At 45.7% G+C, this 17,398-nt stretch overlaps 1 protein-coding gene across 2 annotated transcripts in view; it reads left to right on the top strand.

The window, feature by feature from the left end:
• LOC143817969 (adenine phosphoribosyltransferase-like) overlaps nucleotides 1-17,398 on the top strand; it is a 41,205-nt gene that overhangs the window by 4,503 nt on the left and 19,304 nt on the right. The window contains exons 1-4 of one of the 2 annotated variants that reach the window (XM_077299429.1): nucleotides 7,439-7,460; nucleotides 7,557-7,702; nucleotides 8,710-8,803; nucleotides 9,864-10,010. In XM_077299429.1, the coding sequence (XP_077155544.1) occupies nucleotides 7,454-7,460; nucleotides 7,557-7,702; nucleotides 8,710-8,803; nucleotides 9,864-10,010 (394 nt within the window). In that variant the 5' untranslated portion in view covers nucleotides 7,439-7,453. Of the gene's footprint in view, nucleotides 1-7,438; nucleotides 7,461-7,556; nucleotides 7,703-8,709; nucleotides 8,804-9,863; nucleotides 10,011-17,398 lie in introns of those variants that run through there. The other variant, XM_077299427.1, reaches the window with a different exon arrangement.

The raw sequence follows: 17,398 nt of genomic DNA, 5'->3' as shown, positions 1-17,398 counted from the left end.
TGAGCGAAACGGGTCAACCATTTTCAGAAGTCGCCGACTTTTGGCAAAGTCGGGTTTCATGAAACCCGACCCGACCCCTGTGTGGGGTCGGCCATGAGGTCGGCGATCTTCTGAATCTGGTATCGGGATTCCGATACCGAGTTCCGATATGTTTGCGATATCGGAAATCGGTATCAGAATCCACATTTAAGTGTAAAATAAAGAATTAAAATAAAAAATATTGATATGCTCACCTCTCCGACGCAGCCTGGACATCACCGCTGGTAACCGGCATCTTCCGTTCCTAAAAATGGCGCTTGAAAGACCTTTTGAATGCTTCACGGCTTGTGATTGGTCGCGGCGGCCCACGTGACCGCTGAGCGACCAATCACAAGCCGGTGACGTAATTCTAGGTCCTGTTCTGGTTCTCAGGTACATGAGAATTACGTCACGGCTTGTGATTGGTCGCTGAGCGGTCACGTGGGCCGCCGCGACCAATCACAAAGCCGTGACGTCATCGGAAGGTCCTTCACGCGTTCATTCTTAAGAAGGAAGGCTGCCGGAAAGAAGCAGGGCGCGTACGAGGGTGAGTATATACCTAATAGGAATATACTCACCCTCGGCTTCTTTCCGGCAGCCTTCCTTCTTAAGAATGAACGCGTGAAGGACCTTCCGATGACGTCACGGCTTTGTGATTGGTCGCGGCGGCCCACGTGACCGCTCAGCGACCAATCACAAGCCGTGACGTAATTCTCATGTACCTGAGAACCAGAACAGGACCTAGAATTACGTCACCGGCTTGTGATTGGTCGCTCAGCGGTCACGTGGGCCGCCGCGACCAATCACAAGCCGTGAAGCATTCGAAAGGTCTTTCAAGCGCCATTTTTAGGAACGGAAGATGCCGGTTACTACCAGGGTGCGTCAGAGGGTGAGTATATACATTTTTTTTATTTTAATTCTTTATTTTACACGTAAATATGGATCCCAGGGCCTGAAGGAGAGTTTCCTCTCCTTCAGACCCTGGGAACCATAGTATCCCATTGCACTGCATTGGGTTTCGTGTTTCGGCCGACCCCGACCCCGACTTTTTTATAGGATCGGCCGATGTCACTCGACCCGACCTTTGAGAAAGTCGGGTTTCGTGAAACCCGACCCGATCCTATAAAAATAAAAGTCGCTCAACCCTAGTAATGACTCTATATCAGGGGTGGGCAATTAATTTTGCCATGGGGCCGCATGAGAAATTGGCATGGTTTTAGAGGGCCGGACTAATAATTAACTCATTTTTACCCAATACTGTAGTATACATATGCTATCTTTTCATAAACAAACAGTATGTTAAACAATGCAAAGATTTACAATACAAAGAAAATATGGAAGACATACTTACATCATTATTTAATGATGAGATGATGAACTGCAACGAGCTTGTTCACTGTAGAAAACTGTAGAAAACGTGCTGTTGTAGATCAAGATATGTCCCTGCATATAGGGATCAGACCCCTCTGTGCCTCTAGCAATCCCCCTGTCCCCCTCCCCAGTATGTGATATCACCATTTTAGGTAGTATTCCCCATGTAGCACCCAATATGTAATATCCCTTAATGTAGCCATCCCTTGTAAGTAATCCCCATTGGTAGCAATCCCCCCTGCCCCCCCTCCCCAGTATGTGATATCCCCCACTTTAGGTAGTATTCTCCATGTAGCCCCCAATATGTACACTATGTTCCAAATTATTATGCAACTGACATTTTTATCGGATTTTCCTAAATGGTCGGTGCAAATGACAGTCAGTCTAATAAAAGTCATCACCCGTTAGAGTATACATCGAATTTTATTGAAGAAACCTCCCAATGATAACAGTATAATCTCCAAAATTAATAAAAACTTAATGCACTGTTCCAAATTATTAGGCACAGTAGAATTTCTAAACATTTGGTATGTTTTAAAGAACTGAAAATGCTCATTTGTGGAATTTGCAGCATTAGGAGGTCACATTCACTGAACAAAAAAGCTATTTAACGCCAAAACATCCTAACAGGCCAAGTTACATGTTAACATAGGACCCTTCTTTGATATGACCTTCACAATTCTTGCATCCATTGAACTTGTGAGTTTTTGGAGAGTTTCTGCTTGTATTTCTTCCCTCCCAGAGCTGCTGTTTTGATGGGAACGGCCTCCCACCCTCATAGATCTTTTCCTTGATGATCCTCCAAAGGTTCTCTATAGGGTTGAGGTCTGGGGAAGATGGCGGCCACACCATGAGTTTATCTCCTTTTATGCCCATAGCAGCCAATGAGGGATTCTTTGCAGCATGAGATGGTGCATTGTCATGCATGAAGATGATTTTGCTCCTGAAGGCACGTTTCTGCTTTTTATACCATGGAGGAAAGTTGTCAGTCAGAAACTCTATACAGTATACTTTGCAGAGGTCATTTTCACACCTTCAGGAACCTTGAAGGGCCCTACCAGCTGTTTCCCCATGATTCTGGCCCAAAACATGACTCCTCCACCTCCTTGCTGACGTTGCAGCCTTGTTGGGACATGGTGGCCATCCACCAACCATCCACTACTCCATCCATCTGGACCATCCAGGGTTGCTCAACGCTTATCAGTAAACAAGACTGTTTGGAAATGAGTCTTCATGTATGTGTGGGCCCAATGCAACCATTTCTGCTTGTGAACACTGTTTAAGGGTGGCCGAATAGTAGGTTTATGCACCACAGCAAGCCTTTGAAGGAGCCTACACCTTGAGGTTCGAGGGACTCCAGAGGCACCAGCAGCTTCAAATATCTGTTTGCTGCTTTGTAATGGCTTTTTAGCAGCTGCTCTCTTAATCCCATGAACTTGCCTGGCAGAAATCTTCCTCATTATGCCTTTATCAGCACAAACACATTTGTGCTCAGATACAGCCACAAATCTCTTAACACTACGATGATCAATCTTAGGTTTTCGGGAAATTTCTAATGTTTTCATCCCTTCACCAAGGCATTGCACTATTTGATGCTTTTCGGCAGCAGAGAGATACTTTTGTCTTTCCCATGTTACTTGAAAACTGTGACCTGCTTAATAATGTGGAACATCATTTTTAAGTAGTTTTCCTTTAATTAGAATCACCTGGAAAACTAATTATCACATGTGTTTAAGATTGATTTCAGTGATACATTGAGCCCTGAGACACAATACCATTCACGAGTTTATTTGAAAAACAAAACAATTAAATCTTTATGACACTTAAATCCAATTTGCATAATAATTTGGAACACAGTGTAGTATCCCTTAATGTAGCCATCCCTTGTAGGTGATCGCCACTGATAGCAATCCCCCCGGCCCTGCCCCCCCAGTATATGATAGCCGCGGCAGCCCCATGTAGTAGCCCCCCTCCCTCACACTCCCCAGCAACACAGGGACCCCCTCTCCCCCCAACCACGCGGATACTCACCCTCACCCGAAGGAGACTGCCAGCCAGCTTCACCGCAGCACATCCCGCTCGGCGCTGGAGTGACGTACGCATGTGACGTACAGGGCCTATGCGGAGCTCAGCCTCTTGTGACCGGTGGCATAATGCTGCCTCTGGTCACAAGAAAGATTGACACAGCCGAGAGCCAATGGCTCCTGATGCTGTGTCAATCACATCCTGACCCTGGACTCTGGAGGAACTGTATGCGCTGCAAGCGCATACAGTTCCGACAGCGTGTGGATGAGCTCGGGGCCTTCACTCCAGCCGCCAGCGGTCCTCCTCAGAAGCGTCTGGCGGCTGGCCGAGCGGTGCCAGGGGCGGCTGTCAGAAGTGACAGCTAGCTGGCGGGCCGTTTAAAATCATCAGGCGGGCCGGATGCGGCCCGCGGGCCGCATCTTGCCCAGGTCTGCTCTATATAATATGAGTTTCACTTTTTGTATTGAAGAACTGAAATAAATTAACTTTTTGAAGATATTCTAATTTTGTGAGATGCACCTGTGTATATATTAGACAGGATTAGTAAATCTACCCCATCCTTTCTGCTTGAGGTTAGTGTAATAATTATAGGGGATAACTCAGGAGACTCTTTGCATGGAACAAGACAACTACAGGACACAGTTTTACAAGTGGTAAAGTCTATATTATCACACGGTGATTCAAACAGGTGCAGAGAGAAACTCAAGTCCACAACACTTGGTGCAAATATCAAATGCAGCTCAGCAGTCTATAGGAAACTTCAGAGGAAAATGCAATCACGCAGAAAGTCTATGAAGCACAATTATTCTTGAGGATACTTGACACGAATAAGTCCTTACTTAGTCCAAAACACAGATAGATATGCTTATAAGGCAGTTCAAATAATATCTTGGCTCAACCAGGGAGGCCTGGGTAGTAGTCTCAGGTTCTTGCAGAGCAGAAACAGCTTAAATGTCCAGCAAATGCAGATGGAAGCAAATGCAGCGCCCCCACTGCCGCAGGGCCGAGGGGTAGCCGGTACCGGGCCTCTGAGTCTCTGCTCTGGCGTTGTCACGGTGGCTAGGCCCGGTCCGTGACCCTGCTGAGGGGCGCCCCAAAAATAATAGGGGAAGGATGGTGGTAGTGGTGGTAGTGGTGCGGTGCAGTAAATAACGAGGACACCAGGTTGCAGTCTCTTTACCTCTTTACTGAAGGCTTCTGGGTCCTCAGTCCGGAATACGGTTAACCAGGCTGCACAAGTCCGGCCGGTCCGATGGCACCTCCAGAGTTCCCGTTGCAGGTGGAAATCTGTGCCTTCCTTCTAGCGCTTGTGTGTTGTGGTCCTCCCCTGCTGTGCTTACGGGATAGTCCCCACAACTGTTGTGTCTGTTTCTCGTGTTCCCTCACAACAACTCGATTCTGATGTTCTTCTTATTCCCCCAGACCTTATGGTAGGACGCACCCGTATGACGGGAAGGCTCGGAGCTCTTCCGGGACCCTAGAGTCGCCCCTCTCCAAAGGTTGCCCCCTATGTCTGCCTAGGTGATGTAGGTGAGGCAGCCAGCCTATAGCTCTCTGCCCTGCCGTTGGTTTGAAGTAATGCTTAGAGCTCTGTACTTCCTCGGCGTTCCGGCCACCGGTTATTTACGCCTCAGTAGGATGTTGCCTCGGTCTAACAGCACGACTCCTACTGGTATTTCTCCCTGTTGTGTTGATCTTGTTTCTCACTCAGCACAATAAATCTCGCTTCTTGTCCTTTCTTAGGGCACCGCCGCTATGAAGTGCAGGCGCGGTCCCGTAGCTTTCTCTCTGATTGCCAGGCCTCTGTCAGGATCCCACGCCTGACAGGGACCCTACCGAATCTTCCCCTACAACACCCTCTGCCACAAGGTGTTGCCTGGTTCCAACCCAGTCAGCTTTCTGTCTCACTTCCTGCCTAACCCCCAGTTTTACCAGACTGTGAGGAGTGGCCTAATGAATAATACCCTTAGCTCCCCCTGGAGGCCAGACTGTGAAATGTATTGGTGTATGTGATACCTGGTCAGATGAACTCCTTCAGTGCCATCAGACGTACCATAGCCCCCCTTAGCGGCAGAGCCACAGTACTGCAACGACCAGGACTCTGGGGCGCTGCACAAACACGAGCAGCAGATGAAGGAGGATTACTGGAACTGGGGTATGCAGCAGAAACTCAAAGCAGAGTAGCAGGATAACCCCACAGGTTCACAGGAGCAGGTATATAGCCAGGGAGTCACCAGAGGTCAGGAGCTGGATGCAAGGCAGAATACTCTAGCACAGACTGAAGGCTGGGGTGGAGTTTTATAGCAGGAAGACACAGTGAACATGAGACCAAAGACGCCATCTTGGAAAAGGGCAGCAATGCACAAAAAGGTAATAAAAAATGTTCAGAGTCCTGACAGTTAGAACATGTATTATGAACATTTATCTAAGCTCTTAAAAAGATTGTGATCCCTCTCTACCAGAAGGGAGACTCACTTGTTAATGCCAGGTTCACAACACGTTTTAGCTACATTCGTCTGAAGCCATGAAAAATGGGATTCAGGTGTATTTGCCGACGGGACCAATGACTTTAATGAAACAGACAGAGTCACTTTGTGCTCTGACCTCATTTTTGGCAGTGTCTACCTTTTTGAGTTTGGCACAAAAACGCAGTTGACCACGTTTTTGTGCCAGCCTCAATAGGGCAGACACTGCCAAAAATGAGGTCAGCCAGAGCACAAAGTAACTATGTCTGCTTCATTAAAGCACCTCTCCGGGTTGTGTTTTCATTTCACTGCAGGAATGATATCACGTATTCTGTTCCCTGCGCCTAGTAATATACTTGCCGCCTTCTTCTGCTCGTCCACTCAGGTCCTTTCTTACCATCTTGTGGCCGCAGCTTCTGACTGGCCGGGAGTCACAGATAACGGTCACAAGCTCTGACTGATTTGTCACGAACACCACTTGCTCACAACACACATGCCTTGGATGCTACTGTAAAGGGGGACTCCGCTTCCCATACTTACTCATCCACTAACCCATCGCAATAGCCTGACATAAGCTGAGCTAGTTCTCACTGCCGAACCACACTTTTTGCTGGCACCACTCGCAGTTTTGACAGGCCAGCGAAACGCCTGCACTGGGTCACCTACCATCACACGCCAGCCCGCTTTCTTGATCAACTAATAGGCACTCTACCTGCACTCTGGCATACACATATTAACACAACCAAGCTATTCTCACTCCTCAGAGGCGCACTGCGCATGTACGCCAGTGAGGAAGACATCTTCTTCACTTCTGGACATGTGTGGAGCACTCCTGGAGTTGGGAAGCATACACCCAGCTTCAGAGGCGCACTGTGCATATCCGCCAGTGAGGAAGACATCTTCTTCACTTCCGGATATGTGCGGAGAACCTCTGGGGCCTGGAAACGTACAACTGGCTTCAGAGGAGCAATGATATGGGCGAGGAAAGCCACGCACATGCGTGAGATTTGCATAGAGCTGGCAATGATGCTGACTCTTGTCGTGGCCAATGGGGCGTGATAACATGCAAAGAGGAACGACTAGTCTGGGGAAAACGACATCCCATCGACTAGTCAAAGACCTAATTAGCATAGGAAAAGCGAACTATATAGAACCTTTTTTCAAACATGTATTATTTATGTGATAATCACTATAAGGCCACGTTCACACGTTCAGTACTTGGTCAGTATTTTACCTCAGTATTTGTAAACGAAAACCAGGAGTAGACCGATCAGAGGAAAAGTATAATAGAAACACGTCACCACTTCTGTATTTATCACCCACTCCTGGTTTTTGCTTAAAAATACTGATATAAAATACTGACCAAATACTGAACGCATGAACGTGAACTAAAGGGCTGGATAGGCAGGGTATTTAACAACAAATGCACAAATGCTGGTGGGTTGGAGGCTATGGGGAACCTGTCAGGTTCTGCATCTAACCTATTTGTTTTAGATTTCACAGTAACACTTCCAAGATCCTGTGAAGTCAATGTTATAGCTGCCGTACAATAGTAGAAAGATGATTTTTATGATATGGCTGGTTGGTATACATATGATCTATAGTTTATCCGTAACAAAAGAATAAAAAATATTTTAAGATCTGAATATCTTTTATATTTTTACTTAAAAATGAAAGGCTGCAACTCATCACTTGTCCACTTGGACCTTTACAAGAGTCCAGAGAAGAAAATTCCAGGCTGGTATCTATCATTAATGGCTCCTAATGAAAAAGGGCCAAGCTATGCTTGGCTGGACCCATCAAGGCTCTACTGTCATCGGGAGGTTAGTTCCAACTCTGTATATTGGTGCATTTTATAGCTTATATAGGAGGTATGGATGAATGTATAACACTATACAACAGATTGTTTAAATGTGTCCACCAATCACATTGTGTTAATCTGGCCACACACATGAGATAGTTGTCTGCCAAATGTTCCTTTGGGAAAACTAGGTCGACTCCCCCATGCAGATGAGCGATCAAGTTGGCTGAGCATTCATGTTTTTTCATGGAGAGAGAGGAAAAAGCTGCTGCCATATGCTTCTGACAGTGACTTATCTTCTGGAAAAACAAAGGGATCAACCACTGAAATTCCAACAGCTCGATCCTTCACTCTCCAACAACATCTGTCTCGGGAGAGTTGGGAAGCTCCCTTCAGATTCTCAAGATCGAAGAGCTCAGATAACTCTCATCTAAAGTATATGGGGGCCTTTATTTTCCCACTTTAGCCAATGTATAATGTATAATAGATGGCTGAGGGCTCGAGCTTTGCCATAACAGCTTATTACTGAGGGATCCTTCTAACAATATAGGATTATCCATAGCACACACCCTGTTTGTAGTGTTCATTTAATACAGTGGCACTTATGTTACTGGCCCCTGCCAGTTTTCCTATGGTTCCTTTGTATTACCATTTACAATATACCATTACTAGATTCACTTATAAATGCTGAATATCTTCCACACAACAAATAAATGCATTGTCTGAGCTGAGAATACTATTCATTATGGTTTAGATACATTAGAAAACATTTCTATACAACCTCAGTTCCAAAATTGTTTTTGACTTGTCATCAATTTCTAAAGGAGTTATTTATTTTATTTGCAAATTAAATGTCAAAAATGTCTAACTTTCACCTTCTGATCTGTGTACTATGTCATGTTGTGAATAATATGGCTATAAGAGAATTCCACATCATTGCATTCTTGTTTTCTTTCCATTTTACATAACATCCCTTTTTTGGAATTAGAGTTGTACATTACTCATTGCAAACTTCCATCTCCTATATAGGCCCTGAAGGACTGCATTGAAGATCTCCTGCAACCCTTTAAGAATGACCAGATAGATCTTGTTGCTGGCATTGACGCCATGGGATTCATTCTAGGTAAACGTTGCAAAATATAAATTGTGAATTTACAAAGTATGATGATGAATAATACGTAGAGTGTGACGACGATGGCTGATGATTTCTATTTCCTGTAGTCTCGCTGGTGCTTTGGTCAGAGGAATCCTTGACCTGATTCTTAGGAACCCAATTGTTCAAGCAGGGTGGTGTTTCCTAGAATTTTGAAGCCCCCTCAAAACCATTCTGAAGAAAACATTATTTGAAAATATTCTTTTTGCTGCCATTCAGGTGAATTATTCTTGCATTTAATGAGAGGGCACACTGAGCTCCTCCTAATGGTGGCTTCCTTTTTTCTAAGTAGTTCCTAGACCAACCTGTGGCTGTCAGGCAATGCTGGAAGTTGTAGTTTCAGAAACACTGGTATGCCCAGAGTGGCTGATCCCTGTGTTAAAATAATAACATCAACACCTAATCTTACTTTTTTAAATGTGTGTATTTTCTATAAAGTTAACATAATTTGGATGGCCTATCATCAATATCTGATCGTTGTCAATATGACACCCGGCACCCCCGCTATTCGGGTGCTCCCGATGCAGTCGTTGGCCGGATGTGCTGTGTTGCAGAACTGGACAGGACATCTTTGGCAGAGGAATAGTGGCTGCGGCTGGGTACTGCAAATCCACCACCTAATCAAATCAATAGAGGGCGGATGTGCAGTACCTAGCCGCAGCCACTATGCAGTTAGTTGAGCTGTACTGTGCAGCTCCGCAACGCAGCGCATCCAACTGGCACAGCTAATCAGCAGGGGTCGCAAACCCGCAATCAGATATTGAGGACCTATTCTAAGGGCGCAGTCAGACGGCCTTGTAAATCAGAGCAAAATCGGAACGCAGTCCACAGACTGGCCAGCGGTTCTTCTAACTCGAGTATGACAGCTTCATATATTTTATGCAGCTGTCATACTAGCCAGTCTCCGCACTGCGGTCTGATCTCACTCTGATTTATTCAGCTGTCTAACTGCACCCTAAGCATAGACCATCAGTATAAAAGTCCCTGACAACCCGAATATAAGTGTCTCCAAATTCTTCTTCCCTAACAGGAGCTGCCATAGCCTCACATTTAGGAAAAGGATTTTTAGCCATTAGGAAAGTTGGCCACCTATGTGTTAAGACACGTAGCCAGTCATATGTGGACTACTCTGGAAAAGAAAAAAACATGGAGGTTCGGACTGATGCCATTAAATCAGGTATGAGATTGTAATAAGTTTTAACGCAGCAGAACACATAGCTTGAGATGGCGGAGATATCTGCGTGAGCCGGGATAATAATAAGGTCAATGTGATTTTCTAATATGTTATTAACCCAAAAAACAAAAACTAAACTTCCCAACAAAGAAATTGCAACACCACAAAGGAAATGTCATGCAGGGTAAAAAATTACAGTAGAGACAGACATGTTAATGATATGAAAATGATGAAAAAGTGGAAGCAGAAACTTCTGGATCCAAATATCAATGAGGTTATTATTGACTGTTGAATGTTCTGCCACGCTGAATCCACTTGGGCAAATTGTCAAGATCCACTGCTGGCAGCGCCCTTTGCAGTTGCCGACCAATGACTTCCCAGATGTGCTAGATGGGAGACAAGACTGGAGACGCTGCAGCCCATGAGAGAACATTTAGATCATGCAGGTTGCTCACAGTAGCACAAGTAACATGAAGCATGATGTCGTGTTGAAAAACTGCTCATGGAAGAAAGTTACCGTATATACTCTAGTATAAGCCGAGATTTTCAGCCCCAAAAAATGGGCTGAAAGTTCCCACTCTCGGCTTATACTCGAGTCATGGTTGGCGGGTGAGGGGGGGCGACGACTGTCAAATACTCACCTGCTCCTGGTGCTCCTGACGTGGTCCCTGCATGTCCCACGGTCTTCGGGCACGGCAGCTTCTTTCCCTGTTCAGCAGTCACTGGTACCGCTCATTAAAGTAATGAATATGGACTCAACTCCCATAGGAGTGAAGCCGCATATTCATTACTGTAATGAGCGGTACCATGTGACCGCTCACTACAAGAAGAAGTTGCCGCGCCCGGAGACCGTGGGACATGCAGGGACCGCGTCAGGAGCACCGGGAGCAGGTGAGTATTTCCGCGTTCCACCGACTCTCCGTCTTCCGCGTCCTCTGCATTGACTGTTCAGGTCAGAGGGCGCGATGACGTATTTGTGTGCGCGCCGCCCTCTGCCTGAACAGTCACTGTGGAGAGACGGGACGCTGAGGAGCAGCGGGCAGCAAGAGAGGTGAGTATGTCATTTTTAATTTTTTTTAGTGCAGCAGCAGCAGCATTACATGTGGCACAATGTTATATGGAACATCTATGGGCTATAATGAACTGTATGGAGCATTATATGGGGCGTCTATGGGGCCATAAAGAACTGCATGCAGCATTATATGGGGCATCTATGGGGCCATAAAAACTGCATGGAGCATTATATGGGGCATCTATGGGGCCATAAAGAATTGCATGAAGTATTATATGAGGCATCTATGAGGCCATAAAGAACTGCATGGAGCATTATATGGGGCATCTATGGGGCCATAAAGAACTGCATGGAGCATTATATGAGGCATCTATGAGGCCATAAAGAACTGCATGGAGCATTATATGGGACATCTATGGGGCCATAAAGAATTGCATGAAGCATTATATGAGGCATCTATGAGGCCATAAAGAACTGCATGGAGCATTATATGAGGCATCTATGGGGCCATAAAGAATTGCATGAAGCATTATATGAGGCATCTATGAGGCCATAAAGAACTGCATGGAGCATTATATGGGGCATCTATGGGGCCATAAAGAACTGCATGGAGCATTATATGGGGCATCTATGGGGCCATAAAAAATTGCATGAAGCATTATATGAGGCATCTATGGGGCCATAAAGAACTGCATGGAGCATTATATGGGGCATATTTGTATATGGAGCATCTTATGGGGCCATAATGAACTGTATGGAGCATTATATGGGGCTCCTGATTCAATAGGGATATGCAAAAACACTTAACCTACTGATGTCTCAATTAATTTTACTTTTATTGGTATCTATTTTTATTTTTGTCATTTACCGGTAGCTGCTGCATTTTCCACCCTAGGCTTATACTCGAGTCAATAAGTTTTCCTAGTTGGTTGTTGCAAAATTAGGGGGGTCGGCTTATACTTGGGTCAGCTTATACTCGAGTATATACGGTAGTTAGAAAACCATGTTCAGGAATTTAAACTTAAACTCTGCCTGGGCAGCACCACAAGTCCCAGAATTTTACACATATCTGCTGCATTGTCACCCTGCATTGCCCAAAATGAAAGTGTGATGCAACCCGGTGACAGAAGCGATGGAGAGAGGACAGACATGGATGTTACAGCACCATAAATAATCCGTTACCGTTACACGGATACTAAATATGTCCATGTTTTTACTGCTTTGTGAAGTTTATTTTGTTTTTAAAAAATGTGATTATTGTAATTATGTGTTATGTCCCATAATTTTTGGGGGAATTGTGCTTCAAAAAAACTTTGACCCTTAATATACAGTTACATAGAAATCTACTGGTATATAAACACAGAGTAGACACAGACAGAAGATGGCCCCCGTGCAAGAAGAGTATAGTGGCGCTTTGCAGTCCATTTGTAACGCACCCCTCTGTGTGTCAGTGAGATAAGCTGCTTTGGAGCTGAAACTGGACCCCCTTATTCTTTGGCCCCTGTGCGGCTGCACATTTTACACCAATGGGGTTTCCGTCCCTGTATAGAGATACAGTGGTCAGCATAAATGAGTACACCCCATTTGAAAAGTAAGACTTTAGTCAATATTTCACTGAACACAAGAACAATTTCCAAAATGTTGACAAGACTGAGTTTCAGAGATTTATTTTTAACCCATAACATTAAAGTAAGATTAACAATATAACTTTCATTATAAAATCTTCAGTTTTATTCAAATTATTTGATGCCACAATGAATACACCCCATATAAAAAAATAAATAATTAATCTAGTATTTTTTATGCCCTCCATGATTTTTAAGGACATCACCAAGTCTTCTAGTCCTAGAATGAACAATTTGGTGACATATTACATAAGTGAAAGCCAGGAATGAGACCCACCGGTCACCTGGCTCCATGGAGATGTTCGGAGAAGCCAGGATGTGACCCTCAGGTCACCTGGCCTTGTATCTCAATGGACTGCCAGCTTCATAAGCTTGCTGTTATCTCCTGTCTATGCATGCACAAGTGGGGTAGTCAGCCCTGGAAGCTCTGATGTCACAGCTGCTCTTATCCCGTTAAGTCAGTGGAAGGGTGAGACTATAATTTTGCACCATCTTGGGTATTTTGCTGTGACTGTTCTATGTGTTAGTTGCCAGTTTTATGGTTCAATAAAGTATTACAACACTATTTTACCCTCACCCTGTGTTGTTGGAGTAGTATTACACCCATGGTAAAAGGAGACCGGTTGTTTGATGGATGATCCCTGGTCCATGCGGTTTCGGCTACCGGACCAGAGCACCCGCTGATAACCGTGTATCCACACCCCTGGTGGTATTTCCTGCTGGTGATAGTCTCATTTGGATGTCCAGCCATACTGTCATTGTTTATGCCAGTCAGTGAAAGACCAGCTAGGGTTTATCTCACTGCTGATTATACTTTTCATCCAGAACCTATCTTCTGTTTCTTTTATAGGATGTAGGCGGCATACTCTCTAGCAGTACATACCATATCTCCTCATTTTGTATTTCATGGTTTGTTTTACTCACTCTGAGTACTCTTTCTATGTCAGCACACTTTCCTTTCTGTAGGAAAATCGCTCTCTGCTCTGCCCTCTGGTTCCTTAGGAGGAACGTGAAGCACTTGACTGCCTTTCAGGCGGCATAGGTCCGAGCTGCTATAGTTTAGTCTGTTGTTAGGGCTATTCCAGCCCACGTAGGAATCATTAGGGACTGGCGGGTCAGAATATCTAGTCTGTACAGGAATCGGCTGGGCCAGTTGAAGTTTCTAGTGTTTTACCTATTTTCCTGTGTGAGTTTTTACACAATCATAACAACAGTATTCTTAATGATAAGTAAAGTTTTGCTGATCTTGTAGCCTTCACCTTTCTTGGGTAAATAAATAATTTTCTGTTTTAGGGTACCGTCACACAGTGAAATTTCCATCGCTACGACGGCACGATTCGTGACGTTCTAGCGATATCGTTACGATATCGCTGTGTCTGACACGCTACTGCGATCAGACATCACGCTGAGAATCGTACGTCGTAGCAGATCGTTTGGAACTTTCTTTCGTCGCTTGATCACCCGCTGACATCGCTGGATCGTTGTGTGTGACACCGATCCAGCGATGCGTTCGCTTGTAACCAGGGTAAACATTGGGTAACTAAGCGCAGAGCCGCGCTTAGTAACCCGATATTTACCCTGGTTACAAGCGTAAACGTAAAAAAAACAAACAGTACATACTCACATTCCGGTGTCTGTCCCCGGCGTCTCAGCTTCTCTGCACTGTGAGCGCCTGCCGGCCGGAAAGCGAGCACAGCGGTGACGTCACCGCTCTGCTTTCCGGCTATGGTGCTTACACAGTGGAGAGAAGCAGAACGCCGGGGACAGACACCGGAATGTGAGTATGTACTGTTTGTTTTTTTTACGTTAACGCTGGTAACCAGGGTAAACATCGGGTTACTAAGCGCGGCCCTGCGCTTAGTAACCCAATGTTTACCCTGGTTACCCGGGGACTTTGGCATCGCTCCAGCGCCGTGATTGCAAAGTGTGACCGCAGTCTACGACGCTGGAGCGATATTCATACGACGCTGCGACGTCACGAATCGTGCCGTCGCAGCGATGGAAATTTCACTGTGTGACGGTACCCTTAGGTCTTGTGATATGTCTTGTGATTCCATGTGGTGCCATTGCTGAAAGCAAGAAATAGAAAGGGTTTTTATTTAATTAATGCCCTTTTGTAGTCATCTGCTGGACACCTGTGTACTGTATAATTAGATGTATATGGGGTTGAATTCTTTCTATTTAGAATTTTGTAGTCTACACTATAACCTTGATCCCAAGACTTTCATTGGAGTGTACTCATTTTACAACATGGTCTTGTATTAATTTATTAGGACTATTACTTTTTTGGTGTGAAAAATAAAAAATCTTGTTTGTAATTAACAACCCTCGTTTCCAGTAGTACTTTGTAGTATGATATCTCACAGAAAATGATGATTATTAAAGGAAACTAAAGGTTTTCTGACAAATCAGTAGGGGTGTACTCATTTATGCTGAGCACTGTATATCAGTACAATCTGCCTGTAATGAAAATGATTTTAGGCTTCTTTTACACTTGCCGTGATTTTGCTGCCTGTTTTTGTGGCCCCAATACATTTCTATGAGGCAGCAAAAACGGGCTGCATAAATGTGTCAGAGTGCCTTACGCCGTATGTCCGTGAGGGCTGTTTTTACGGTCGTGAAAAAATATCGAGCTTGCTCGATATATTTTACAGTCACGGGCCCCATTGAAAATCAATGGGGCCGTAAAAACAACGGAAGCTTGTTTATTCGGTGCACCGTGATCACCGTACTTTGCGGAACGCTGTGGTTTTTTTTCTACTTTTTCACTACTATTCGAAACCAGAAAAAACGGCGATCCGCAAGTTTTTTGAGGCCCGTTTTTTTGCGGTAGACTATGAAAATTATGGCAATATGGCCCGCAAAAAGGCCAGCAAAAAGGGCTGCAAAAAACATGGCAAGTGTAAAAGAAGCCTTACAGAGAAAATCATTTTTTTGCAGTTAAGCCTGCTGCTCACAGTTCAAGCTGCAGACTGCCATGTAAGAGGTTCTGAGTTTGAATCTTAGGGAAGACCACACTTCAAGAAACGCAAATAGATATAAAGGCATCTAATGAGCACAGGCACATGCTGCGTCTCTATCCTCTGTTCTTAGTCAGAGTAGAAAACTGAAAGAATATGTGGCGCCCCAGGGTCCTGGTCATCACAGTAGCATTGCTTTCCTCACGCTCACGGGGAGAGTGATGTTACGCTTGAAGGCAAGAAGAGATAACTGTAACTAGGTAAACACAAGCATGCAACACATTCACACTCCAGGCCACCGGGGGAGCTTTTGATCCTATTTATTAGGTGACTCCCCATATATAAGGTAGTTTAGGAGGGAAAAGACAGAACAGTTCTTGCCAGGAAACAGACTGGATCAGTCTGAGGCAGAAGAGGGTTTACGGAGCTGTGTAGCCGCAGTGCAGCAGCTCCTGGAAAGAGACATTCAGCAAGCCAAATATATTGCAGGGAACGTTCAGGAGAGCAAAGCACAGGAGAGGATACCAGGGGGAGACCAGCCCCATGCAGATAACCGGTAGCCGGAACACCGAGGATGGTAAGGGCCTCTACGACTTACAGCAGAGACCGGCAGGACAGCTGAACTTCACGTTACCTGTCCACCTTAATACCCAGGAGACACGGTGACACCTTTAGAGCCAGGGGCGTGCTAGGGAGTCCCTATAAACAGACTCAAGTCACCAGTCATACGGGTTATGTCCTATCCTATACGGGGGATAGAGAGAGAGAACATCTGTGAGGACCTTATCTGAAGCCATAGGCAGTAAGGGACTACAACACCACGGCGCTAGAGGAAGGCTTTGATTTCCACCTGGATAAGGGGACTCCTAACTTGCCTCCAAGCCGGCCGGACCCTGCCTGCCCTGTGATCTGGTGCCCTGGACTGTGGCTGCCTGAAGTCGACAGTAAACAAGGTAAAGAGACTGCAACCCTGTGTCCTCATTCTTAACTGCGCCATTCACCATCTTCCATCTACACACTGGGAGCCCTGGGGATACACTTCACCTGTGGGAAGTTATACCATCTACCTGCCATAATATCACCCCAGAGGACCCCTTAAAGCAGCATCGGTCCCCACTGACCGAATACCACAGGTGGCGTCACGAACATAAACTTTATTCCCCTTTAAAGACCTTTCCCTTTTACATGGGCACCCAGGGCCACGGACCGGGTCGCCTCCGTGACATCCCCCTGTGAATGCAGGACCCGGTACCGAGTACCCCATGGCCCTGGCGGGCGACTCAAATACATCAGAGTCCTGACTTTGCAGCATACTGTGTGACTGTGCAGCGCCCCAGAGTTCTGGTCGTTGCAGTACTGTGGCTTCGCCGCTAAGGGGAGCCATGGTACGTTCGATGGCACCGAAGGAGTTCCTCCAATCAGGTATCACAGACACCAATATGTTTCACAGCAGGGCCTCCGGGGGGAGCTAAGGGTGCTATTCATTAGGCCACTCCCCACCATAGTGGGTAAACTGGGGGTCAGGCAGAAAGTTAGAGAGAACGCTGACGGGATTGAACGGAGCAACACCCTGTGGCAGGGGGTGTTGTGAAGGGAGAGACTGTAGGGTCTCTGCCAGGGGTGGGATCCTGGCAGAGGCTTGGCATTGAAAGAACGTAACGGGTCCGCGCAGGCTCCTGGAAGCGGCGGGACTCAAGGAAAGGACTAGAAGCGAGACAGATTGTGCTGAGTGAGAAACGAGATCAAGCAGAAGGAGAATACCAGCAGGGGTTTTGTTGAAAGAGGCAGCACCCT

Source organism: Ranitomeya variabilis, chromosome 3, assembly GCF_051348905.1.
Source record: "Ranitomeya variabilis isolate aRanVar5 chromosome 3, aRanVar5.hap1, whole genome shotgun sequence".
Classification (NCBI taxonomy): domain Eukaryota; kingdom Metazoa; phylum Chordata; class Amphibia; order Anura; family Dendrobatidae; genus Ranitomeya; species Ranitomeya variabilis.
The sequence above is the reverse complement of the archived record's forward strand: the minus strand, read 5'-3'. Positions and strand labels throughout refer to the sequence as shown.